The following is a 26,857-nucleotide window of genomic DNA, read 5'->3' on the forward strand; positions in this document are numbered from 1 at the left end:
TTGCCTTTAATTTTACAGATTTCACTTTTTCCCACAGTTACTTACCCCATCGTGATATTTCTCATTTACAATTTAGATTATTTAGCCCCATTCTGCATTCCATCCTGGGATCCCCAATATAATTTTTAAAAATATTTGCATATATTCGGATTTATTCATTGGTACATGAGACATTGCCTCAGAAAGAAAGTGTGTGTGTGTGTGTGTGTGTGTGTGTGTGTGTATTCTGGCTTTGACCAGATTCTTAGTATCGTGTGTGTATCTTTCCAGTGTCATACAGTATGACTTACTACCTTAAAAACATATCCTTTGCAGTTCACTTTCACCTCTACCAAGTTCCTGCCAATCACTGATCTTTTTAACATCTGTACATTCTTTTTATCAGAATGTCTTACAATTTGAACCATGTAAGATTCATCTGTCTTCATCTTTCCGTATGTTTGATCAATATTCACCCTTTGAAGGGTATTTTGGTTGCTTTACTTTTTAAAACCATGAATAAAGCTACTGCAGGTATGTTTTCAAATCATTTGGGTAAATATGTGAGTAAGGTTTAAACTGTTTAGCTGTGTAAAAAGCAAAACTGTCTTCCAGCCTGGTTGCCCATTTGGTATTTCCATCAGCAGTAACTGAGCTCCTGCTGCCCCCATTCTTGGTAGCTTTCCCTGCTGTTGTTGGATATTGGCTGTATTAATACATGTGTCATGGAATGTGACTACTGTTAAATTTGCAGTTCTCTGAGGATACATGGCTTCAGGCCTCTTTGCACCCTTTTATTTCATCATTATTATTTTGCCATGTTGAGGTTGTGGAACCCAGGGCATTTTTCATATGCTCCTTTGCCATCAGTATGATTTGATATCTTTCCTGGTGTTTTAGTCATTTTTAATCCAGTTGCTAGCTTTCTTATATTTCAATTGTAAGTGATCTTATATGTGTAGCCATAGCAAGTGTTAGAAATATTTCCTAAGACGAGCTGCTCTGCCAGCACACAGAAATCCAATCAAACCAGATAAGCCAAATTAAAATGCCCATGTTTAATAAATGTTGCACTCTCAGGTGGCTGGGAGAGCATGGCAAGGGAGAGAGAGACAGAGGGGATCCACACAAACCCAAAAACCAAGTATTCTTCTTTCAGGCACAAGCCTAAATAGCCTGGGGGGAGTGGTTCTGACCCTCCCTGGGGAGGGGTTACCGCATGGCAGGCTGGGAGTTGGAGTTCAAGCCAGGGCAACTGCCAGACCAGGGGCTTCCAGTCATCCCAGACTTCTTGGATATAGGGGTGTTAGAGGGCTGGAGTGGTACCCCAAGCTTAATATTATAGCAAGCACTTAGCTGTTTTGAATGTAAGTCCCAGACCATACTGGTCTTTTCATTATCTTAGTAGTATCTTTGATAGACAGACTTTTTTCTGTTTTATGCTGTTCTTGGCGTGTGTGGATAGTATTTCTAGTGTTTCGAACTTTCTAACCAAACCCGAGGTCGTATAGATGATTCTTTTCTTTTAGTTACCTTCATAGTTGTATAGTTTTCATATGAATCTCTGGTCTCTTTTGAATGAACTTTTATGAAGAGTTTGGTGCTGTGTGTGAGTACTGGCGGCCAGTTGGTTTGGCATGGCTAGTTGACTTTGCTCCTTGTCAGACATCAGTTAGTACTATTTGTGTGGCTCTCTTTCTGGATTCCCTGTTCTGTTCCATTGAACTGTGTGATTTTCTTTTGTTTTATGGTATGTCTCAATCCGTCTTCCGCTTTAGTCCTCTAGTTTTTCTTTATGTGTAGTGTAATGAATTTTAGGAACACCTGTGTAATGAAGACCAAGGCCAGCCTCTTCTCTGCCTTCCTAACTGAGGCTTGCCAGTCCCTGGAATGGTGGGGTTACCCTTGGTCACTGCTAATTAATGATAGTCTTGTTTGGTTTTTAATCTTGAGAAAAAGTAATAGAATTTCCCTCAGATAATGAATAGGTTTTTTTCATAGGCAGTGAGTGTTATATTTCTCTTCTAGCGTGTCCCCATACTCTTGCTTCTAAATCTGTCCACAAGATGTTTCTGTGTCATTTTCTTTCTGCCTAAGCCCAGTCCAGGATGGCCCTCACTCCTGTAAGCAGCCTATTGTCTGAGCCATGTGTATTTTGATCAGACAGCCATTAAGGGAGGAGATGCTGGTCCCTCCTCAAGGGTGTCAGATTACTATGCATTTGAGTCAGATGCTTCTCTTAGAATTTCCGTGTCAACCCCATCTTTGAGTGCCTGCTGGTGTCTGCTGTCACCACCTTCCTCTGGGACTTCTTCCTTGCCCCTTGCCTGGCTCCTTATCTCATCCTCACTGAAGTCCTAGGTCCCAGCCACTCTGAGACAATTGGCTTCTCCTTCTGTATCTGCCCCTCTTTACATTGGGGCAGTTATATGTGCGCTTGCATAAGGATCTTTCGTTATTTGGGCGGCACTGTGAACTCCAGACCAGATCATCCCAGGTTTCCTGTGACATGGTGTCCTGTCTCATGCCTGAGCCTTCTTGCACAGCTGCTCTTGGCCATCCTGCCTTTCTCCTCATCCTCTGACTGTGCCTCAGTTTTCACCATGGGTTACCTTTCTCCCTACCTCTTAGCTGGAATCTGAAACACCACCCTGCTCTCAGATAGGCCACGGGTGAGTGAGGGTTTGAGGCCTCTCTCCCACTCCTCCAAGAAGTCATCTTGGAGTGACTTGAGCTTGTCTGCACCTTCCTTTGGGTCTCCCCTCCTTTAAGTACCCTACGTATAGCCCCATACTTTAAATTCTTGTTGAAGGGTTGTAAGGATGACCCCTGACATCAGCTGTGGTTGTATTATGGCTGCATCTGCAGCCAAGGTTCTTATTATTATAGTTGGACTTCTATCTTAGTCCTCTTTCTATTGCTATAAGAGAATATCTAAAGGAAAGGGCTGTTTGAGCATATGGTTCTGGAGGCTGAGAGGTCCAAGAGTGTGGCACCTGCACTTGCTGGTCCTTTGCTGAGGGACTCACACTGCTCAACTTCTGGTGGAAAGCAGAGGGGAAACAGGTGTGTGTGGCTGCACAAGAAGTCAGTCATCATTCATGAAGGCTCTCTCTTGTGACCATTAAATCTCCCATTAGACCCTGCCTCCCGGCAGTGCTGTATTATGGGGTACAAGCTAGTTAAGCTAAAGGAGACAATGACATAGCCCGTGGTGATCTCCAAAAGAGGATGTCCAGGATGACAGTGTGTGAGGGTCATATGATAGCATGAATAGAAATGGAATAGGAATGGAAGGCTCCCCAGGGTGACTTGACAAGACCAAGGCATGACAAAGCCAAGGTCTCCAAGCTGGGATGGGAGATCAGACAGCTGTGGGCAGTCTAACTTTCAGGACACATAGTCCCAGCATTAGTCTGAGCCTAATGATATCACTTCAGGATATGCAAGTCCCTCATGGCAGGGACCTGCCCATAGAGGACCAGGGTTGGACGTGCACCCAGGGACAGTACTATAGTGCTGCATTGTTGTCCACAGGGTTAACCACCATCTAGAACCTTCAGAACGGAAAGCTAAGCACATCTGTCTTTACAGCTTGTGGTGTCTCTCAACTCTCCTTGGGCTCTTTTCTTGTTATTGGTCCTATGGTGAAAAACCCTCTAGGGTTTGGGTGGAGATGGCCTATACTTGAGATTCTCTTCTCATTTTCTGACCATGATCCTCTCTGATTTCTCTTGCTAAAACAGGCTAGAGAGGTGAAGGAATGTGGTGAGGGTAGAGACAGTAAGAAAAGTAAGCTGCTGCTACATGTACCTGTGGTCTGTAGCCTGGCCTGGTCCAGGCTGCTCTGCCTGCCTGTTAAGTTGTCTTCCTCTAGCCCAGAACAGATGTGAGCTGGAAGCTGCCCATCGGACCTCTAGACCCCTCCCTCTGTCCTGACCACAAGCCGCCAAATGGAAGTCCTGTGTTGAGCCAGCTGCTGTGGAAGATGACGGCTGGTCCCCAGGCCCCAGTGCTGGACTCTGTGTCCTTAGATAGGGAAGCCAGGGTCTCTAGGGACTTCTGCCAGTCCCAGGGCTCAGCTGGCAGGAGGCTGCCTGCTGACACTAGGGCAATTAGGGTGTAATCTTCTCTAAATGGCACCCAATTCTGGCTAAATCCCTTCTGCCCAGGGATGAATCCCCACTTTTCTAAAAGCAGCTTAACATTTGGACGCTGCCCAGGGCAGCTGGGGTTCTCAGTTGGCAATGGAATGGCCCCTGTGGATTGACACAGACCTCAGGGGGAGTGGAGGGGGTCCAACACAGACAAGGCCCAGAGACAAGCACTGCAGCTCTATGCTGTTTGGGGGTACCTCCAGGGTTCTGGCCCTAAAGATCCTCACAGTCATAAGCATGGGGCTCCCATTTGGTGGCCGCCTCAGCTTCTTGCTGTGGGCAGGATGATGTATTTTTGGAGAGACCTGGGTTTGGTGGGCCTCCTGAACGCCTTCCATGTGATAGATGATTGAGGCCTGCTAGACTGTGGGGTTAGGCAGAGCTCTGTAGGTGGTCATTGTGCCCACACTGCTCCTGACTTCCTGGAAGCCTTTATTCTTTTTTTCTTTTTCTTTTTTTGTTTTTCAAGACAGGGTTTCTCTGTGGCTTTGGAGCGTGTCCTGGAACTAGCTCTGTAGACCAGGCTGGTCTCGAACTCACAGAGATCCGCCTGTCTCTGCCTCCCGAGTGCTGGGATTAAAGGCGGCCTTTATTCTTTCTTATAGGGACTTTGCTGCAAAGACAGAGGTGGGTTTTGATAGTAAAAACACCCCTGGTGATGCTCTGAGGTGAACTGTCTGGCCTTCCGAGCCCTAGTTTGCTTGCCTGTGAGATGGGAGGTAAGGTTCTCTTGTGCAAGGCACCTGATGAACCCCTGCTCCGTGCTGTCTCTGGAGCCCTTGTGCCCTGCATTGCCCACGCCTGCTCAGGAAGTCATTAAACAATGGTGGAAGGAATTGATCAGGCCTCCTTAGAACTTTCTCACACAGTAGGAGTTGGGGTGAACAGCTGGCTGGGGTGGGGCAGGGGTGTGGTAGAGTCTCCCATGATGTTTCTGTGGTCCCTTGATGGGATTTCGCAGGTCTGTTTGCTCAAAACTGCCTACACACAGATCACGTGGGACTTAAATTTTCCAAAACTCAGACTACATCTAGGGTGATTAAATCATCAGTAGTATTGATGCTTTTAAACTAATCCTAGGAATCTAAGTGGGAATTCAATTGCTAGGTATCTGAAACTTGCCAACATTATCCATTGATTGTGATTTGGCCTGTGGATACCAAGGGCTGTCTAGGAATGTGCATGAGCCCAGGACGTGCCTGGTGGAAAAGAGAGACCTAGAAGAGTCCTAGTTTGGGAGCTCCTCCTGCTGCTCAGTCACTAGGGTGAACATTTAGTGATAGGGTAGGAAAGAGGAGATGCCCTTCTTTCAAGGCCAGCCTACCCAGCCCACCCCGTGTCTCCATCATCTGGGACTTCCCATCTCCACCTGCCACTGAGTGTGGGGTCTGTCACACAGCTGTGTCCTCCTCATACCTGTCACCCATTTGTTACCTGTATCTTTCCTGAGTTTTTTAACCTGTTGCGATAGGCATCACCCTCCATTTTTGTACCTGCTGAGGGTAGGTACAAACTTTATACTCACATTATAGTGCATTATTGCCTCACTGTGCTTTGTCGGGATGATCCTGGCTCAGTTTCTGCACTGGTTGAGGGTAGTGTGGGCTTAGAGGACATTCTGCTGTTTGGGATTGCTGCTGCACTTTTTGTCACTGCCTAAGCAGATCTAGCCCTCCTTGCTGACCCTGGCCAATCCTGTGGCCTGAACTATGCTCAGAAGCTCCTCACAAACAGGTTCCCAGGAGGAAGGTGGAGGGCGGTGCCTCTTCCAGAAGTGTGCAGGGGGTTTGAAAGGGACTCCAACATGCAGGACCACTTCATGGAGGAGGCTCTGAGGCTAAGTGCTTCTTTATAGAACTGCCTGACTCTCCATACTGGTAAGACAGTGGCCACTGCTCTTGGCAGGAGTTGTATCATGTCCCTTTTGGACCTCAGTTGGCACCCTGGTTCAGAGGTGTGGCCTGATTGAAATGCAGGAGGGAAGTTGTAGGGCTCTTTCCAACTATCCAGAAAGTTCTTATTCATATATGATCTTGGAAGGCCTTCCTTAGAGGCTGTTAGGAGACCTGCTGCTCACTGTTGGAGTGAGTGTGAGGGAGAACCGGTTTTAAGCCAGACTGTTTTTAGGGCTGCCATTGACCCCAGAGGATGTCTGTTGATGGTGGACTGCTATTCAGATGCCTGTTAGCCTTCATTGTTTTAAAGGTTCATTTATTGGTGTTGAAGAGAAGCTTCATGATTAAGAGCACTGCCTGCTCTTCTAGAGGACTCAGTTTTAGTTTCTAGCACCCACATGGAAGCTCACAACTGTCTGTAACTCCAGTCCCAGAGGTTCTGATGCCCTTTTCTGGCCTCTGGGGGTGCCAGGTATACATGTAGTACACAGATATACATACAGAGAAAGCACCCATGTACATCAACTAAATAAATACTAATTTAAAAAGATTTTATTTTTTAATTATATGTATCTGACCAGACAGTGGTGGTACATACCTTTAATCTAGGTGCTTGGGAGGCAGTGGCAGGTGGATCTGTGAGTTCAAGGCCAGCCTAGTCTGTAGAGTGAGTTCCAGAACAGCCAAGGCTACACAGAGAAACCCTTTCTCAAAAAATTCTGTCTCTGACTTTGTCTATCTGTCTCTCTCTTTGCTTCTCTCTCTCTCTCTCTCTCTCTCTCTTTCTCTCTCTCTCTCTCTCTCTCTCTGTCTCCCCCCCCCCCCTTAATGTTTTGGTATGTGTATGTGAGCATGGTTGCCTAGAGTAACAAGAAGAGCTGAGCTGGACTTACAGGCAGTTGTGAACTGCCTGATGTGGTGCTGGGAACAGAACTCAGGTTCTTTGCAAGAGCAGTACACGCATCAAGCCATCTCTCCAGCCCTAGTTCTCGTTTTAAAAGTTGAGACACACAGTGGTACACACAGTAGCTCACTCTTGTGAGGGGTCACACCCAGTACTTTCTGCTCTGCTGTGCTACCGTGACCAGAGGACTACTCAAAGTGTGGTTCTTCTCAGCCCCCGTGGTGGTGTGTGTTGGGCATGAGCTGCAGGCTTAGGGGATGCCACAGCTCCTTTCCCCTCCACCCGTGCATGGACAGCTTCCGGTGAGGAGGTGCCTTCGCTTCCTGCTGTTGCCCTTTACCTTGTGTCTAGGGAGGCAGGGCTAGGTGTCAAAAGGGAAGTGATTTTTCTGTGGGAAGTAGGCTGAAGCTCAGGACCCTCGGGGCTTGTTTTGCTTCATCTGAAACTGGCCATCCTGCAGCCAAGTCAAAGCTTCCCAGGATCCAGGCCACACCACAGGTGTGCCTGCTCTGGGAATAGACGTTTCCTATTCCCCAAAGGATTCTGTGAAACAAGCTGGAGTTGGTCAGGCTCTGTGCCTTCTGCCTCACAAGTCTCAGACTTTCTGTTCTTTCTCTCAGCCTCTCTTGGGGAAACTTGTTTGAAGACAAGTGTTGTCAAAGTTGTTTTCTCAGGTCTAGAAGGGGCTAGTATTCCTGTGGGAAGCTAGTGAACTTCTGTCAGGGCAAGCTGTAAAGTGCAGTGACTGAAGATTATTGCTTTTCTTCTTTGGGACCACTCTTGTGGTCTGGACCTTCACCAGAGCTGGAACAAGCTGCGCTTATAGCCTGAGTTGTCTTCATATGTAGCAACCCAAGACTGGTGGAGTTGATGTGACTGAAGGTTGGGAAGGAACACCTCAGTTTAGCAAAGCCAGTAAAGATGCCTCAGAATCTGCTCCTGATGTGTTTAGAGTCCCACCTTCCACTGTACTTTCTGCCCACCTGAGTCCAGCCTTAGGCCTTCCAGGTTGTACTGGGATGGACTAGAGAGAAGCTCTGCCCTCTAACTCTATGTTGCATCCTGATCTGTGCGTAGTTCAATCTGAGGTTCTTTTTGCTGATGGTTTGTAGCTGTCTGTGCGTCTGTTATGGGGTGAGTTTGTGCACATTGTGTACCGTAACCCGGCAGTCCATTTTTTGGCACCATTACCTGTCCAGTCTGTTTTTTGATTTTTTTTTTTTTTGAGATGGCGTCTCTCATTAGTTGAATTCAAACTTAAAACCCTTCTATTCCTGCCTCCCATGCCTGGTTCTGTGCTGTTTTTTGTTTTTTGAACCGGGTTTCTCTGTGTAGCTTTGGAGATGTTCTGGAATGCTCTGTAGATTAGGCTCGCCTTGAACTCAGAGATTAACCTGCCTCTGCCACCTGAGTGCTGGAATTAAAGGTTTGCACCACCACCACCCAGCAGTTCTGAGCTGTTTTTGAGATAGGGTGTCACTGTTAGTTCTGGCTGGCCTAGAACTTGCTATATTGACCAGGCTGGTCCCAAACTCTCAGAGATCTTCATATCTCTGCCTCCTGAGTGCTGGGATTAAAGTCCTGCACCACTACACCGAGCTGTTTCTGTGTTCTTATTTCAGGTTTTTGTTGAAAGTGCATTCATGGAAATGGGATCTTTCATCTTGTCTATGATGCCACCTGTTTCATTAATCATAGGTAATTGAACTCCGTGGAGTGGATGCAAACTTTAAGTTTGTTTGGCTTGGGGTTTTATTAACCGTTAAACTATAATTACATAGTGCACAGGCATTCAATGCACTCTCGCTGGTCACCTGCAATTCTGCTCCCTTTCTTTTTCCTCTTCAGGAGCTGGAGTGTCCGCAGCTCTATGCTCCATGCTCTAGTGTGCCTAGTGTGTGTTCTGGGAACACTTTAGATATCCAGTCCCTATGGTTGGGTTAGTCTTTTTATTTAAAAAATTCTTTTTGCCGGGCGGTGGTGGCGCACGCCTTTAATCCCAGCACTTGGGAGGCAGAGGCAGGCGGATCTCTGTGAGTTCGAGACCAGCCTGGTCTACAAGAGCTAGTTCCAGGACAGGCTCCAAAACCACAGAGAAACCCTGTCTCGAAAAACCAAAAAAAAAAAAAAAAAAATTCTTTTTACATTTATATATGTGTATATATAATGTACACAATGTATATACATGTGTGTGGAGGTAGGAGGACAACAACTTGAGCTGGTCTCCTTCTGTCGTGTGGGTTCTGGGAATCAAACTCAGGTCATCAAGTTTAGTGACAGGTAGCCTTACCGAATCATCTCACTGTCCCAGGTTATTTTTTTTTTTTATTTTGAGACAGTTTCTCTGTAGCTTTGAAGCCTGTACTGGAACTTGCTCTGTACACCAGGCTGTCCTTGAACTCACAGAGATCCACCTGCCTCTGCCTCCTGAGTGCTGGGATTAAAGGTGTGCACCACCACTGCTCAGCTGAGAGTGCCAGATACTCTGGAACTGTATTTATAGTTGGTTGTTAGTTGTCATGTGGGTGCTGGGAACTTTACCCAGGTCCTCTCACGAACAAGTGTTCTTAACTCCTGAGCCATCTCTCCACTTCCTACCCTGTGTTCATTTTTAAAGTTAAAGTCAGCGTTCATTGGTGTGTAAGACTTACTGAAAGTACCCAGATTGTAATTATATGGCTCTGTTATTCATTGCAGTGAATGTAACCAATGAGAAAGCCCGTGTCTGCTCTCTGGGCCTTCATGAGTTGCTGACACCCTGGGCTGATCTTGCTCACTTTTAGTGTTTCCCATGGAGCCACATATTGCCTGTTTTGGGTGTGCTCACGGTATTTACGTTGTCAGGTTGATCCTCACTGTAGAGCCTTAGGTTGTTCACACTTCTTGCCGCATGGTGATCGCCTGGGGTGTATTATACCTTCCTCACCCAGTGTCAGATAGACCTTATTTGGGTCATTTCCACCATGGGGCTTTGGAGTGCTTAGTGGATGGCAAGTGCTCTTTTCTTTTGGGTGCAATGGCTGGACAGTGGGTGGAAGCCCACCTATAGCACAGCAGTGTGCAGAGTACTGTCCTCACTTTCCTCATTGTGGGCCCCTGGCATTACTGCTGGCTTTACATGCAGCTGTTCTTGTCAGTTTGCCTTTTCCATGGATGGTTTTCATGATTCTGACAAATGAAGGCTGTAAAAAGCTGTTAGAACCTTCACTGGGTGTCTCTCTGAGCATCTTCCTTATTCCTGGGAATCAAGGTGTGTGTACATCCTTCCTCATCAGTGCTGAGGAAGGGGACAGCAGTTGAGAGTGGGATAGCTCTGGTCTAATTGTTCTTCCTCCCTGTCACAGTCTTGACCACTGGGAACCTGGATTTCTTTTTTTTTTTTTTTAATTTATTTAACTTTATTTTATGTACATTGGTGTGACGGTGTTAGATCCTCTGGAACTGGAGTTACAGACAGTTGTTAGCTGTCATGTGGGTGCTGGGAATCGAACCTAGGTCCTCTGGAAGAGCAGTCAGTGCTCTTAACCACTGAGCCATCTCTCCAGCCCCGAACCTGGATTTCTTCATCCCTAAAATGGGAACATGAGTTCTTAGAATCTTGAGGCAGGGATTAAGAGCAGTATTGTACCGTAGGAGACCTACACATTGGTAGCCGCCGTTGTTACTAACAAATGAAAAGAGACCTCAGACCACTATGGTGGTTGTCATAGACAAACGACAAAGGTGGCAAGTATGCGGACAGACTAGAAGGGAGTGTACTGTGGAGTAGCCCTTGGGAAACAGTTTGTTTCCTTGAAGAAAGCCATCCTGAGCTGGACAGTGGTGGCACATGTCTTTAATCCCAGAACTCGGAGATAGAGGCAGGCAGATCTGTGAGTTTGAGGCTAGTCTGCCTACAGAGCAAGTTCCAGAACAGCCAAGGCTTCACAGAGAAACCCCATCTCAAAAATAACCAAAAAGGAAAGAAAAGAAAGTCATCCCGGAACTACAGTGTGGCCTCGAATTCCCTTCCAGGCGGTGGAACGACTGACTAGACAGTTTAGGAGAGAAGGAATTTATCTTTTGGCCCATGGTTCCAACAGGATAGAAAGGCATGAGAGCTATGTCTTCACACTTGGTGGCAGGAGCTTATAACACAAGCTGGTCACATTTTAGCAGATTGAGAAGCAGAGAGATCTCTGACCTGAAACAGAGGTGAGTTATCACCAAGCCCTGTGTCCCAGTGTGTAGGAGGTAGGGGGCCGCTTGTTCATCTTGGCCACCCGGCTAGTTTAGCCCTGAAATAACCATACAGAAACTGTATTAATCAAATCACTGCTTGGCCCATTAGCTCCAACTTCCCATCAGCTAATTCCTACATCCCAATTCAACCCATCTCCATTAATCTGTGTATCACCACATGACTGTGGTTTACCTGCGTCTCAGGCAGAGGATCCATGGCTTCTCCCATTCTGCCCTTTTTCCTCCCAGCATACAGCCTAGCTCCTCCCACACACACCTAGTTCTGTTCTTCCCTGCCATAGGCTCAAAGCAGTTCTTTATTAACCAATGAAAGCAACACAGAGACAGAAGGACCTCCTACACCACCAGTGATCCTCTTCTTTCAGTTATGGGCCGCCTTCTAACAAGTTCCATAGCCTCCCCGAATAGCATCAAACAGCTAAGGACACACGAACCTGTGGGGAGCAGGTCACACTCAAACCACGACAGAGAACCAAGAGACTTATTATATATCCACACAAAAATTTTTAGGTAAGCACCTGACATATGGTGGCTCATATGCCTGTAATTGCTGCACTCAAGAGATGGGCAGCAGAATTGCCAGTTGGAGACCAGCCTGGGCTACGTAGTGACTTCAGGCCAGCCTGGCCTACATAGAGAGACCCTGTCTCAAAATATTAAAAGGCAAAAATGTCAAATAAACGAAAACAAAAATCCTCTGAAGACTTTTACACTTTTTTTTTTTTTTTTTTTTTTGAGACAGGGTTTCTCTGTAGTTTTGGAGTCTACCCTGGAGCTAGCTCTTATAGACCAGGCTGGCCTCGAACTCACAGAGATCCACCCGCTCTGAAGACTTTTAAATGAATGACTATAGTACTGTTATTCTTAATAATAGCCTCAAAGGGAAAACAACACAAATGCTCATCACACGATCAGTAGGTAAACATGTGGTCTGCATGTGCCATAGGAACATACAGCCGTAAAAAGAAAAAGAGTACTAATAAAAATTGTAACATGCATGGACCTGAAAAATGTGCTAAGTGGGGAAAAAAACCACATAAGACCAGTATTGTATGAGTTACATGAAATGTCCAGAAATAGACAAACTTATAAGAATAGACGATAGATTGTTGGTTGCCTGACTTTGGGGAAGCAGAGCTGGAGTTATTGCTAATGGAGACAGGGTTTCTCTCTGAAGAGGGGTGTTAGTGTGTAGTTAATGATAGTTTTCTCACAGTTATAAACACTGGATTCAACCTCCCTGAATTCAAAAGATGGGTGTTCATAAATGGGCTATTATCTTTAAAATCTGGGTTGCATGGCTCCTGAGGCTGTAGCTCTGTTGGTAGATGCTTGTCCACGTGCACAAAGCCCTAGGTTCCATCTGCAGTACCACATCAGTCGGGGGTAGTATGTAACCCAGGTCCTAGGAGATGGAAGAAGGAGGATCAGGAAACTTAAAGTCCTAGTTGGCTACTTAGCAAGTTCGAGGCCAGCCTGGGATACAGGAGACCCTGTCTCAATTAAACAAAAACATATACAAACATATATAAACATATATAAAAACATATACAAAAAGATATTTTTAATGAAAGGGGAGAATTTTTGTTAGCAAAATTTTCTAAATTCTCCACAGCATGAAGAAGTCATCGAAGGATCCAAAATTCTCTAGTTGTGGTGCCCATATTAAAAGAACTTTGCCTGACATTGAGAGATTACATTACTTTACTAATATTTAGCCTTTCTTGTTTATAATCCTCCTTGAACAAGTGTTGTTTTTACTGAAACTGATGTCTGCGGAGTATGTGCTTTGAGGTAAAGGTTATAAGTATAATTTTTTAAATTTTGTGTTCCTAACTGAACAATTTACTTTGGAGATTTCTTATTTGTTTATTTTACTTTTAACTCATGTTTTTGGAGAGATTCCTTTTCTCAGTTCCTTTCAACAGTTAGTTTATGTGTGGCAGTTGGTAGTTCTTCTCCTGACATTGTGGTTTACTTATGCTTCTCAGCCTGCTTTGTTTCTTAATACATGCTGAATGCATACTTTAAAAACTGAGCTGGCTTATCTCACATTTGAGTTCCGGGCATGGTCTTCTGATGACTGAATAATTCATAAAACAGGTTCTGTTTATTGGGTTTGCTGAGTTTTCAGTTCTGTATCAGCATAGGATTGGTCTCTAAGCACCTGCCATTTGGAAGGGAAGATTTGCTGAGATCCTGTCAATGCCTCCATTTGAATGGATGTGGTAGTCGCCAGGGACTCTGATCCTGGACTCCTGGGTTCGAGTTCTCCTCGGTGGCTTGCCCAAGGAAGAGAGATGGTGCCATGGATGTGGGAGCTCAGCTCTCACATGTCTGCTGGAATCAAGCTGTCAGTGTTTAGCTCCTAACTCTGGGGAGGTAGCTGCTCATTTGTCAGCCTTAGTAGTTGTAACTGGGTAAAAAGACTCACTAACATGGTTGCTTTGCCTTTTGTTTTCTTTGTCCAGCTCTGCTATGTGGAGGCTTTGGCTTGCTACTTTGTTTAGAGTCAAGGAACAGCTCTTTTTATCATTCATGTTTATTTTTAGTGGCTGCCTTTCCCTTGCGTAGTCCAGCTAGACTATCCTGAGTGTTCATAAGATGTTTCTATTTTTGTTTACTCTGTTTCCTGTTGTTTAGTTCTTTCTTGATACAGATGTAATTAAGAGATTATTTTTTAAATTTTTGTGTGTTTGGATATATACTGTCTTAGTTTTCTGTTGCATTTTTTCAGAACAGTTTTAGATTATAATACAAACATGAAAAATACATTTTGTTCTCTGTGGCACACAGACATGCTAGCAGTTTCTTCCTATTTTAGATCACTCTTACATCATTTACAGTTCCTTCTGATAGTTTTTCTTGCACACAGCTCTGTTTGGGATGAAGATTGTATCTGTCCTGCTGTGGAGACTTCTGTCTCTGACAGTCCAGATTGTCATTGAGGAGGTCCCTGACTGATCCCTCTACCTACTTGTTAATTTGTATACTAGCCTTTCCCAGGCAGCATAGGTTTAATCAAACTTTGATTATAGATTTAATCTCTTAATACTTTAAGTTCTTTATCTCTAAATGAATGGTGTTGAGCTTGCATTTATATCAGCTTAATATCCAGATCACCATCTTGAATTTAATAAGATTTGATGCCATTTGGTGTCCTGGAATCCTGGTAATACAGGACACTGAGCATTTTCATGAGCTGCCCAGGATGGAACAAGGCTCTCAGACCCATTTGAACAGTGCCTCCCAGGCCCATGTTTTTCTTTCCAGCCACCTCAGCTCTTTTCCAGGCCTTCAAGACATTGGATTCCCCTTTGTGGTAGCCTAGTGGCTTGCAAATGTGAATGGGTGGTGAATCCACCAGTGAGTCAGTGTCTTTTGAATGGCTGGGTCCTGGGGATCCTGACACTGCACAATATTTATGCTACTGGTGCCCATCAGAGGCCAGGAATGCAGTAAGTATGACTAAATGCCACTGGTAAAGATTGACAGGATACGTGTGCCAGCCTCTAGGCATTTCTAACAAGCCTAGACAGAGAGGTGCTGTGATGGGACTATTCTCACGTCCCCATTCTCTTCAGGGTGAGGATGTGGGGATCGGATGAGAAGCAAACCTCTCTGCTTCCCCAGCCCTTGCCAGGAACCAAATAGCATCTCCATTTCAGCAGGTGGTAGGAGAGCCCTTCCCAGCAGGCGTGCCAGGATGGGCAGCTGGTACAGCTTAGGGATTCCTGGGATTCCAGGCCCAGCCTGATGCAGGCGTGGTGTCCCTTTCGGAATAAGTGTGGAACCCACAGTCTGTGGGTAGGCGGTACTGAATCAGCCCAGACAAAGGATTGGAGGCTCCTGGCTTTGTTGTGGAGTCTGTTTCCTGGAACAAGCCTTGTCTCATTAGATTGCAGAGGCTGGCTCCCCTGGTTTGGCAAGTCTTATGCCTGCTGCATCAAATGATCAAACTGGTTTAGGGAGAAGAATTCTTTGGGATACCCATTCCCTGGCTTGTTGGTATAGGCCTTCTCCAGGGAGCCAGACCCCCATGGATAGTGTGTAGGGTGGCAGAGGGTTTGTGCTCAGTCCTGATTACACCTGTTCCCAGGCCCCCAATGTATTCTCCAGATTGAAGGGTCAGTCTGTCCTGCTGGTACAGAAGAGTAGCTCTCATTGTGAGATGTCCACATTACTCTCGGGTAAGTGGTTGGGGCTTTCTTTCCTTTGTAGGTGAGGAAACTTTCAGTAGACATTGGCAGGGAGCCAAGCAGCCCTTCTGGCTCACTCTAGAGTAGGAACCTTGTGGGATCTGTAGGACTTGGCCAAATGTGCGGAAAGGTAGAAAGGGGTGGGGTTGGCACTGATCTGGACTGGTCTTCAAGTCCTCATCGCATCCTTTTAGTTAGTGGGCTGGTTGTGGATAACACTGGCTTGGTACCATGTTCTCTCAACGCAGTCCTGGCCTTCTTCACATCCAGCTTTGGGAACTTAGTCTTGTAGCCCAGTTTTCAGTTTCAGCAAGGAGTGCCTCCACTGAATCTGGCTGTCAGTTCATGGGAGATGGGCCCAGGCAGCCTAGTTCCTGATGTGTACATACCTGCTCACTCTGCTCACTCTCCTCCTCTGCAGCCATGAAGTGCTAACAGAATAGTGCCTTCTGCCCAGCTGGTCTGTGGACAAGGCTGTAAGACATGGCTAAGTAGGAAGGGATGGGGATACTTGTCTGATGCCAGGCACCGGCATGGGGAGCTGGGTCTCCTAACCCCACCAAATCCTACCTTTTGTGCTTTGGTTCACTTCCTCCTCTACCTGGCATACTTCTCTACCCTCCTAACTTCTGTCCAGCTGCTTGTTTCCCACTCTCTGTCAGGCACAGGATTGATGCAGCCTTGCCAGAGTGAACTTAGGTTTTCTTCAACAGATCAAGGGAAGGACACTTACACTTGAGAGTTGTTCAGGGTTGTTGGACCACCCCCCAGGTGACAGTAGGGAGCTTTGCAGGTGTTCTGCTCATGGGAGGGGATGGGACTGCTGCCTAGACTGGGTCTCAGCAAACCCCTTTCTGGGGAAACAACACGATGTTGCAATAAAACTTTATTGGGACCAGCTTATTAGATAGCCTTCAGGAGTTAGGGCCACTGAGATCCTGATTTCAAAATCATAGGAAGTGTCTGCCAGGCCATATCTGTGCTGCTTCTGATGCTGACTCTCAACCTCTGTTTTTTTGTGTTCAGGACTTGAGCATCTGTTGTGGGCAAGGGCCCATTCTGAGGGCTGGTGGCCTACATTGTGCTGCCCTCATTCTAGATCCTTGGGGTTGGGAGCAGGGTAGCACTCAGCATGCTGACACTGTTCCAGAGATGAGTCCCTTGCTCTGTCTGGAGTCAAACATAATGCTTGCATCTGGGCCACCAGAAAAGGGAGACGAGAACAGAGAATGACTCCCTGAAGTTGTGTTTGAAGGCTCTGTTACTGGGGACCGGGTGGGGCTCAGGGAGTTGAGAGGCTGCTTAGTCTCTAATGAGACAATTATTGACCCTAAATCTTCTCAGCAGCGAGCTCAGGCTGGAGACATTAATCCAAGTTATCAGTGAGGAAATTGAGGGACACTATAATCTACTTTCAACATGACCCCCATCTGCACTATTGTGTCCTATTTCAGAGGTGGATCAACTAAGCAGCATATGATGTTAGTTGTCCTTTCCTAAGACGCTGGGCACAGGTGGGCTTGGATGCTCCCACATGCATCCAGAGTCTGTCCTCCCTTGCTGTGATGCTTGGTTTCCAGAAGTGGAGGGATAAAGACACATTTCTTGGATGTGACTCCAAAGCCCTGTCCTGTCAGTTCTCTATCAGTGTTATACCACCCCATAGTGTAACCAGACCAAACACCTGTGGCAAAATGCTTCAACCTATTTTGCCTCAGTTTTTATGTGCAGAGTAGCTGCTTATGCGGCCCTCCTACACCATGGCACCATGAAATAGTCTAATGCTTAGGGCATGTCTCTTTCGTTTGGCTTTTCAAGACAGTTTCTTTGTATAGCCTTGGCTGTCCTGAAACTCATTCTGTAGACCAGGCTGTTCTGGAACTAGCAGAATTCCACCTGTCTCTGCCTCCCAAGTGCTGAAATTAAAGGTGTGCACCACCACCACTCAGTGGGCATGCCTGTTTTATGGCTGCAGTCATCTGGCAGATTCCAAGGATAGCAGGTATTGAGCCCTGGCATAAACCCCAGCCTGTGCCTTGCTGCTGCACTTGCCCTGACCTCCTTCCATGGGTATAGTTTCAACTGCCCAAGCCTTTTGTCCTTCTTACCCTCTACCCCCATCACAGCTCATACTGTTTCTTTACTCGAGGCCACTATTCCCACTATGCTCAATTTGGAAATTTGCTAGGGCTGCTGTAGTTTTTTCTTCTATCCAGAGCTTCTCTTTTCCCATCCCAGCCACATTTGACAGGCCCACTAGGGTCCTGCATCCTGTAAAGTCGCATCTCTGAGGATGGTCCTGCTGCTGAAGTCATGATTGGCCTGGTTTCTTGTAGGCATAGATGACTGCACCAGGGCTACATGGGTGTGGCTGACCTTGAAGCCAGCGTCTCAGGGGGCTGCTGTTGGACAGAAGCAAACATGGGTTGTGTTTCTCTTAAAGGCACCTGACTAGCCATGACCTCATGCTTCATCTCTCCCAGCCTTGTTGGGTCTTGCTGAACCTGGACAGCTTCAAAGCAGCAGGCAGGATGTGGGCCAAGAGCCTGTGTTGAGAACTGAATCTGCCTGAATAGCCCATAAGCAACATCACTGCTGCTCCTCATAGCACAGATCATCCACCATCCTGTGGTTAAGACTGGAGAAGAGCTGATCTTCTATTTCCCTGTCTTCCTTCCTTGGAGCAGCTGGGGAAGTTTGTAGAAGGGGCAGGATAGAAGCTATACCTGTGGTCCAGGGGAGGATCCTGACACCAGGGTGGTAGACAAAGGCTCTCTCCTAAGAAGGTCCACAAGATGAGGCAGGAAATCTACAAAAACATCAATGGCTGTTCCCCACCAGTCTTCAGGTCAAACAGGAACTCCTTTCCAGGAGCATTTCCTCCAGGAAGGACGGAAGGGACCCTGCACAACCAATAGGATGGGAGGATGATTCTGGGTGCAACAGGATTTGAGTGGATTTGAAAGGTTGCCTAAGATTGGATGCAGTATGGTCTGAAAGGGTCAAAAGCAATGCGATAAGACAGACACAGCCACCTCTCTAACCCTCATCCTCCCAGCTGGAGATGGTGGCTACAGGGATGGGCTATGTCTGGTAGGTTCACACTCTCCAGGTGAGGGCACAGCACTTCAGAAACAACCCTGCTGTTTCCTTAGGCAACTTTAGTGAGCTTCATGCATGTTAGGGTATTCAGTATAAATTTTCATGTGAGCATATGTTCATGAGATCATCAGCAGAATCAAGGTAATGAATTTGTCTTGTGTCCTCTGTAGTTCTCCACCCCGACCACTGAACCTCTGTTGGTTTGCATTTCTAGGGAATTGAACAGTCTATCTTTTTTCTCTGAGTGATTTTGAGGTATATCTTTGTTGATGTATCAATTCTTTTTTATTGGGAGTAGTAACTTCATTATATGGATGTACCATATTTATTTAAAATTGTTAAATCTATTGTATTTGTGTGTTCAACTTTGTAGAACTGACTTTCTCTTTCCACCTTTATGTGGATTCTGGGGACTGGACTCAGGTTAGCAGACTTGAATGGCAAATGCTTTTACTTACTGAGCCATCTCTCAAGGCCCTGTACTTTAAAATAATGGAAAGCTGGGATTACACATGGATACACTGCCACATCTGGCCTTTATGTAGCTTTGAGCAATTCAAACTCATGTCTGTATTATTACATGACCAGTATTGTACCCACTGAGCCATCTCCCCAGCCCCATGTGGGTGTTCTTTTTCCCAAGATGGGATCATTGTACATACTGTTCCATCTTCCTGCCTCAGCCTCCTGGTAGATGGGTTTACATGCATTCGCTGTTGACTGCCATTCTCAGATCTGAGATTCTCCCCCCCCCCCGTGTGTATGTATGTGTGTGTGTGTGTGTGTGTGTGTGTGTATGAGAGAGAGAGAGAGAGAGAGAGAGAGCGCGCACATAAAGCTTGGTCAGGTCAGCTAATCTGTCTCTGTTTATGCAGTGAAGTGCCTTTGGGTCATGGGAGCAGGTGGGGATAGTCCTGCTCTTTCAAAGTCATTTAGTCCGTTCTAGGTCCTTTGAATTGCTGTGTGAGTTTTAGAATGAACTGGTCAGTTTTCTACCAAAAGCTGCTGGACCTTTGGCATTGTGAGTTGATAGATACACTCCTTGAAACAGTTGCTCTCTTGGGTTTGTTAGGCTATGCTTTCTTATTTGTTAGTTTGTTTCATTTGGGCTCTTCCTTTGGCTGCCTTTTAGAGCTGGTTAATCCTCCAGATGCACAGTGTGTCTGCTGTTGACCCTGCCTTCTCCGGAAGGTTGTTGGCATCTTTTATGTCTTCTGTTTGTTCTTTGCTCCTGAGTTGAGGATTTGGTTCTGGTACTTGACTCTTGGCTTCTCTGCTCTTCTGGGCTACTCAGGGCTGTGTGCTGTCTACTGATTCATTAGGTCTTCACTGTGGAGCTCACCTGTTGGCATCTGGATGTGTTTGTTTCCCTTAATATGTTCTGAGCTTTGTTCTAGGATGGTAGTGGCTTGGAAATGGATTAATCCTTTCATGGTCTGTCTTTACGCTTCGTTCTGCTATGCTAATCAGCGTGTAATCCAGGCTGATTCTGCCAGGCCCCAGACATTTTCTCCTCATGTCTGTCCCTGTGACAGTGTGTCTTCTCAGCTGAAGGTAGATGTCTCCATCACAGTGTGTTTGAAAAGCTGCCCAGGGCTGCTCCTGTGCCCTAGGCTGGTAGCTTGGGTGGAGGAAAAGTTGGGGCCCAGGTTGGCAGGCCTGGGCTTGAATATTGTATCACAGTGCTTAGCCATCACACTTTGGGGAAAACTCCTTGCCCCAGCTCCCAAGTTGACAAGTGTATCCCAGGCAGCCACAGGAGCTGGACTCTTCAGTTCAGTCCCAGAGCCCCAAGTTGGGGGCCGACTTGGTGTTTGGTTCCCTTGGTGGACAGGCAGCATGGGTCAGGTGCTGTGTAGGTAGCAGTGTGTGGCTTGATCCTTTCCTAGGATCAGGGTGGAGGCAAACAGACTAGAAACCACAAAGTTGAGCTACTTTGATTTGTGTAGAATGGATGCTGTGTTGGAGGACCGAGAGCATATGGGTAAGGCTTAGCTACCTTGAGAGGGAATCCACAGTCTACTGCAGGAGTGTTACACTGTGAGCCCCAGGCTACCTCTCCATACACACGTCAGTGCCAGCCCTGGTTTACTGGGCTGTGTGTCCTCTGACCCATTGTGAGGCCTTCCTACAGTATCTTGGACACAGCATATACTTCAGATTAGACCCTGCTCCAATCTGCCAGTTCCCTATCAGGGTGAAAATTAATTGCTTTCTGCATGTTTATATGTTAATATTAGAAACTGTTCAACATAGTAACTTCCGTGTACAATGTGGCTTTGTATGTTTTGCTCATTGTTTTCTTGGATTGAGTTCCTAGACTTGTGAAGTAAGAAATGAAAGAAAATAGTTCTTTTCTCTTTTAGAATGACTGAAAACCGTCATTTTATTGTTCTTCAGTAACTCTTCTCTAACGTTCTTGCCATGAGCCACGGGTCCTAGGAAGAGTCAGGAAAGGAAGGCAGAGTAGACGCACAGTCCCTCAGTGGACTGTAACAGAGACCAGGGTGGGCCAGGCTAGGTAGGGTATGGGTTCCGCACAGCTGCTGGCCTCAGTGGGTGACTGACCTGGTGGTGTGGGTAAGGCCAGTACTTGTTGCTCTCACTTGGTAGGTTTTCTTCCCGAGTCCTAGGGCCTGACACCAGTGTCTGAAACATGCAGATACACGCATCTCTGGGCCTATGCACCTGAGGTGGCCACTCTAGCTAGTTGTTACTGTGCCCTGTTCTTAGGACTAGGAACTCTGGTTGCCCAGCCCTGGTTTGTCCCAGAAGAAACGAAGGATGATTTGACATCAGGTAGAGGATGGGGCGGCTCCTCACCCTTTGCGTGTAATGGCTGGCACGATTTTGTAAACCTGGAATGTATGTTGGGTGCGCTGCTCTAGGGTTGTTTCCCATTAGCTTGTCCAGGCCCACAATCTAAACCACTTATTTCCTGGTCCTGGGAACTTTGCAGCTGGTATACATCACCAGGCCTCAGGGTTTGTCCCTTCTGTGGGAAGTTCCACCTATGTTTGTGGCCCTGTATTCTTCGTTTTCCTTTCTGTCCTTCCACATAATGGTGCTCCGAAGACTAGTTTGGTTCCACTGTGGTGAAACATGTGCCTCTCAGTGTGTGTTTTAACACATGACAACACAGAACTGCTGCACAGGTCAAGGCCTTTGTGTTTCTTGTGATCTTGGGTATCCATTGCTTTGTGACCCCAGGACACCTGTCTCATGAATGTCTTTTCTCTCCGTGCAGGCATTTGGCCAGGCACACACAAACCACAAGAAGGTGGCTGCTGATGGTGAGAGCCGGGAGGAGAGCCTGATTCAGGAGTCAGCCTCCAAGGAGCAGTACTATGTGCGGAAGGTGCTGGAGCTGCAGACAGAGCTGAAGCAGCTGCGCAATGTCCTCACCAACACTCAGTCTGAGAATGAGCGCCTCACGTCCGTGGCCCAGGAGCTAAAAGAGGTGAGTGGCTGGGGGTGACGCCTGTCACTGTGACAGTGGGCTGTGTGGCTACATCTTGCTCCTGTGGTCTCTCAGCAGTTCTGTGCCTGAGTTATGCCCATCTCACTGCTGTCATGCGTATCCTGAGCAGACCCTGACCAGCAGGGAGGAATATCAAAGTAGAGCACCGCAGCCTGAACGATGAATGACCCAGCTTGTGATTTGGTGTCACAGGGACAGAGATCAGCCAAGAGCCATAGGGAATCTGTGGCACTCTGAGGTGGTTGAGGATCCATCGCTAAAAGTCTCCATGTGAGCTACAATCCTGGTCGAGGTCCATGGTCTTGGGGGTTAACCTCAAGATCTTTCTACAGGCTTAGCCCTCACTTGGACTAGAGACCAGACAAAGCCTTGTCTTCAGTCTCTGAGACCCTGGGTAGGAGACACCCAGTCCCTTCACTGCACATCCTCCAAGCTCTCTGGGCCCCATTCCAGCTATGGAAGCCGACCCTCCGCAGTAGATGTTCTCTCAGGGAAGTCAGCAGAGCACAGGTCATCAGCGTGTGCTGTAGTCAGGGCTGTGCACAGTAGGCCCAGGGACTCTGACCCTAGGGCCATCAATAGCAGGGAGCAGTCACTTCCCCTGGGTGTGGGGTCTCTGAGGTCTTGAGGAACTTAGTCTGAATAAGGGGTTGGGGGAAGGCAGCCTCTACTTCTGGAGCCCAGTGCATGATCTCATTTCCTCCCACAAGTATGGCTCTGGTGAGAGTGGAGGAGGGGCTGTCACTGAGGAAGAGAAGTAGCTCTGGTGACAATCTGTCTGTCTACCCCTCCTTCCTGAAAGTCCAGTGCAGGGCTTTCTCTTACATTCAGCCCCTAGGCAGCCAAGAAGGCTGGATGACTGTCCTGGGCCGGAAATGAGCTCAGTGAATTGAAGACAGGCAGGTCTGGGGTGGGGGAGAGATTCCTGTTGTTCCTGTTTATGATTTAGGAGGAAATCCTGAGGCTCCCTACACACCCCTTAGCCGCCTTTTTTTTTTTTTTTTTTTGAGTGTCCCTTTCTCTGTCCACAGGTCTATGGAGGCCCTCTGCAGCCAAGTCATAGGCTGCCCTTCAGCCTTCACCTGCACACCTGTCTGGGGTAGAGGTTCTGTTCTCACAACTGTCTCCACCCACTTTTAGCATTGGTCTCTCCTCTGCTGTTGCTCCTAGTTTAGCATAATAGTCCCCTCATTGCCCAGCATTGGCCCCTATGGGTTAGATTTGGTTTTGCTGGCATTTGGTGATTCCTTATGACCTCTGTCCTACTACCTCTGTCCCTAATAGCAACTCCTGTTTTTCCACTCCTGTGACTTCCTGCTTGGGATGCGGTTCCCTCCAGGGCCCTGACTACAGCACACGCTGATGACCTGTGCTCTGCTGACTTCCCTGAGAGAACATCTACTGCGGAGGGTCGGCTTCCATAGCTGGAATGGGGCCCAGAGAGCTTGGAGGATGTGCAGTGAAGGGACCGGGTGTCTCCTACCCAGGGTCTCAGAGAATGAAGACAAGGCTTTGTCCAAGTCTGTTGTCTAAGAGCCAGTGTTAACTTTACAGTACCAAACAATTTTGTCCCTGTCGGATAGTTCTAATGTCTTGGACCCAGTCATCCTAATGACTCTTGGTATTCTGTCAGACATGAAGACACTGAGGTTGCTGGGGAAAAGCATCTCTGGAGATTTAACTTGTGGTTGTTGTGCTGCATGTAGGACCCGCAGTGGGCAGTTTGGTCAGGTTTTTTCTTGCTGACATTATTCCTAGAAGGTAGATGATCACTTGAGAAAAGGCTTGTTGCAGACATGACACTGTTTCTCAGATGGATAACTTAAGGCCCACTAGTCCCAATAAAAGATAAGAGTTCTCCTCTAGGTGATAAACGGACAAGCCCTGTATGGAAAGGGTTGGGAGCTCAAGAGGCCAGCAAAGAGAACTGACAGTCCCCCAACACAGTGGCCTCTTGAAGCAGGCAGTTGTCACACACTTCTTGCTGGTCAGGGGATCCAGGCGAAGGAGAGCTGGTGGCTAGGATCTTAAATGGTTGGCCCCGAGCCCATATGCCCACTGTTTCCATGTAGGCTGGTCATCTGCATAGAGCAGAGCCTGTACCCTGACAGCAGACACTCAGCCTGGGAGGAGGTACTTTTCTGAGGGAAAACTAAACCCTTGTGGCTAGTTGGAGCCTGCTGGAGCTCTCAGAAGTTGGGCATGAGATGGGTGGAGGTGCCAGACAGCAGGCCAGCTGAACCTCTCTGGTAAGCCTGGCAGCTGAGGTTGGAAGCCATCTCCCTAGAAAGATAGTGTATGTGTTTGATTCCTGCTCTGTCAACAGAGAAGGGGCAGTTAACCTGTCACGTGATGTTACCTTGCAGCATGTGACTTATGTGTCTGCACATTTCTCTGTGCTTGTCTTTCCACAAGGACACTCATTCACAGGCCCATGCAGGCCCATACACTCCACCAAAGGGAAACACTTCTTGGCTAGTACCCAGAATTCTGGTCCTAGCAGTGGCGTAAGAACAGAACTCCTAGAGAGTCTTGTGAGGGCCAGGTTTATAGTGCGGCACTAAGGACTCACAGAACATACGGGTACTGTTGTAGGGTCATAGCACTCCTTGTATGGCTCTGGGCCTGGTTCTCTCAGGCTTCATCCTGGCCTTCTGCGTTCATCTCCAATTGTATAAGCTGCATTCTCCATTCTAGCCATGTGGAAACTACCAATGTGTCTCTTAACCCCTGCCTTCTAGGTCTCTGATTTCTGCTGAATAGCCCTAGGATACTGGGGAGACTCAGCCCTTACCCTCAGTTACCAGTCTACCTGAGGGCTTTGTCCACATGGTCTCCCTTTGTACATGCTGGAATACTTTCTGCATAGCGAGCACTTTTGAGTTGGCTGAGAGAGAGCAGGAATTGGGGTCATTTCTGGCAGAAAGAGAACATTAGTAGTTACTCTCATACCCTTGGTGCTTTAGGTGGGGTGAAAAGAGCATGGATGTGTTTCCTTTTTTTTTTTTTTTTAATTTTTGAGACAGGGTTTCTCTGTGGCTTTGGTTCCTGTCCTGGAACTAGCTCTTGTAGACCAGGCTGGCCTCGAACTCACAGAGATCCGCCTGCCTCTGCCTCCCGAGTGCTGGGATTAAAGGCTTGCGCCACCACCGCCCGGCTCTGGATGTGTTTCCATCTGCATAGAGCCCCAGGCTTTCTAGAGGTCTGTTTGTGGTCCTACCTCCTACCTTCTTTGTAGCTGTGCTAGGGGCTGTTTCTCTCCTCTCAGCATGTATTGCCCTCACCATCTCTGCTCTTGTGATGCTCTGTCATCTTTTGGTCTTCTCTTTCTCTTCCTATGTTATCTGTTTCTTCTGGTGTCAGTTCTGTTACCTCTTTCAGTCACTTAATGAGGGGGCTGTGTCTATATTCATAGATTGTGAACTTAGTTTTAAGTGCTAAATTTGTCAGTAGTGCTTGCTGTGTGACTCTCTTCCACTTTCTGTTGTGTTCTCCATCTCTCCATTTTTTAAGATATTTCATTTCACTAATCCAACATTATTGCTTATCTCCCTGCATGGCATCTTATGAGGCATATGCCCCTCAGATGAACACAGAAATGTGATTGGAGCAATTCCTGTAGATGCTAAGAGGACAGAGCCATGGACCTGGACTCCTGGTTCAGGGCTCTGGAACAGGTGTGTTGTTGGTCGGAGGGGCCATCTGAGCATTAGGAACAGGGATTAGAAGCAGGAAGCAGGGGTTGTTAGGGGATTTTGCTCCCAGGGGACATTGGTGTGAAGTCGTCTTGTCACAGGGTAAGAGAGGGCTGCAGTTGGTGGGCAGAAGTCAAGAAATCGTTAAACAACCTACAGCATACAGGATAGCACCCACAGCAAAGAATGGTGTAGCTCTGAAAGTGTAGGAATGAGGCTTCTATGCCCCTGTATAGTGTGGGCAGTGCAGGTTGAGAGTTAACACAGTGGGTTTTATTGTTCTCCTCTTGGCCCTGCACTATCCTTTCCCTGTGACAGTTTTCCCAGCTCCTCATACTTGTCTTGGAGACAGTAACCAACTTTCAGCAGATTTATTTAGGTGGTATACGTCCTATACAGCTCACTTAAAAATGTGCTTCATGCTCGCCTGCAATCCCTGTTCCTAATGCTCAGATGGCCTCCCAGACCAGCAACGCATGTGCTCCAGTGCCCTAAGTAAGAAGCCCAGGCCCCAGCTCTGTCCACACAAGCATTGTCCCCTCAGCATTGACAGCATCTACATAGCTGTAGGTACGTGGACCATCCTACAGTTATTATTCTCTTTGTGGTGCTGGGGATCGAACCCAGGGCCTTGTACTCAGTGCCAGGCAAGCCCTCTGCCCAATACACACTTCAGTCTTTCAGTTAATTTCAGAGTATTTCATCATTCCAAAATGAAGCCTGTTTTCAGTTACTCCCACACCCCTCTTTAGCCCCTCTAGTCTGCTTTCTATGGCTGTGGATTGCTTGTTCTAGACCTTTCATACAAATGAGTCATACAGTGCATGGCCTCTTGTGACTGACTTCTTTGACTTAGCAGAATGTCTTCATGCTTCATTCGTGTTGTAGCAAGTGTCAAGACGTCATTCTTTAATGTGGTTGAATAATACTGCATTGTACAGATAGAACATGTTTTGTTTATCCATTCACTGGCTAATGGATACTTGGGTTGTATCCACCTTGAACACTGGGAACACTGATGTGCAGGGTTCTGTGTGGATGTGTTTCATTTCTCTGGTACAGACACTCTGTTTAACTGTTTGAACATCTGTAGATATGCCACAGTGCTGCCCCACTTAGCAGTTCACCAGTCAGATGACCCCATCTTGCAGATGGAGAAAAAGGGTCAGTGTTAGTAAGTGAAGTTCTTGCATTGTTTGACAT

General features: G+C 47.0%; 1 protein-coding gene across 2 annotated transcripts in view; it reads left to right on the forward strand.

The window, feature by feature from the left end:
* Window positions 1-26,857, forward strand: part of LOC121443243 (protein bicaudal D homolog 2) — a 48,170-nt gene that overhangs the window by 8,609 nt on the left and 12,704 nt on the right. For both annotated transcript variants that reach the window (XM_041644924.1, XM_041644925.1), the window contains exon 2: window positions 21,726-21,938. In XM_041644924.1, coding sequence (XP_041500858.1) covers window positions 21,726-21,938 — 213 coding nt within the window. The remainder of the gene's footprint in view (window positions 1-21,725; window positions 21,939-26,857) is intronic.

The sequence above is a fragment of the Microtus oregoni genome, unplaced genomic scaffold (genome assembly GCF_018167655.1).
Source record: "Microtus oregoni isolate MIOR12 unplaced genomic scaffold, Mior012 000103F_ref0000194, whole genome shotgun sequence".
Classification (NCBI taxonomy): Eukaryota; Metazoa; Chordata; class Mammalia; order Rodentia; family Cricetidae; genus Microtus; species Microtus oregoni.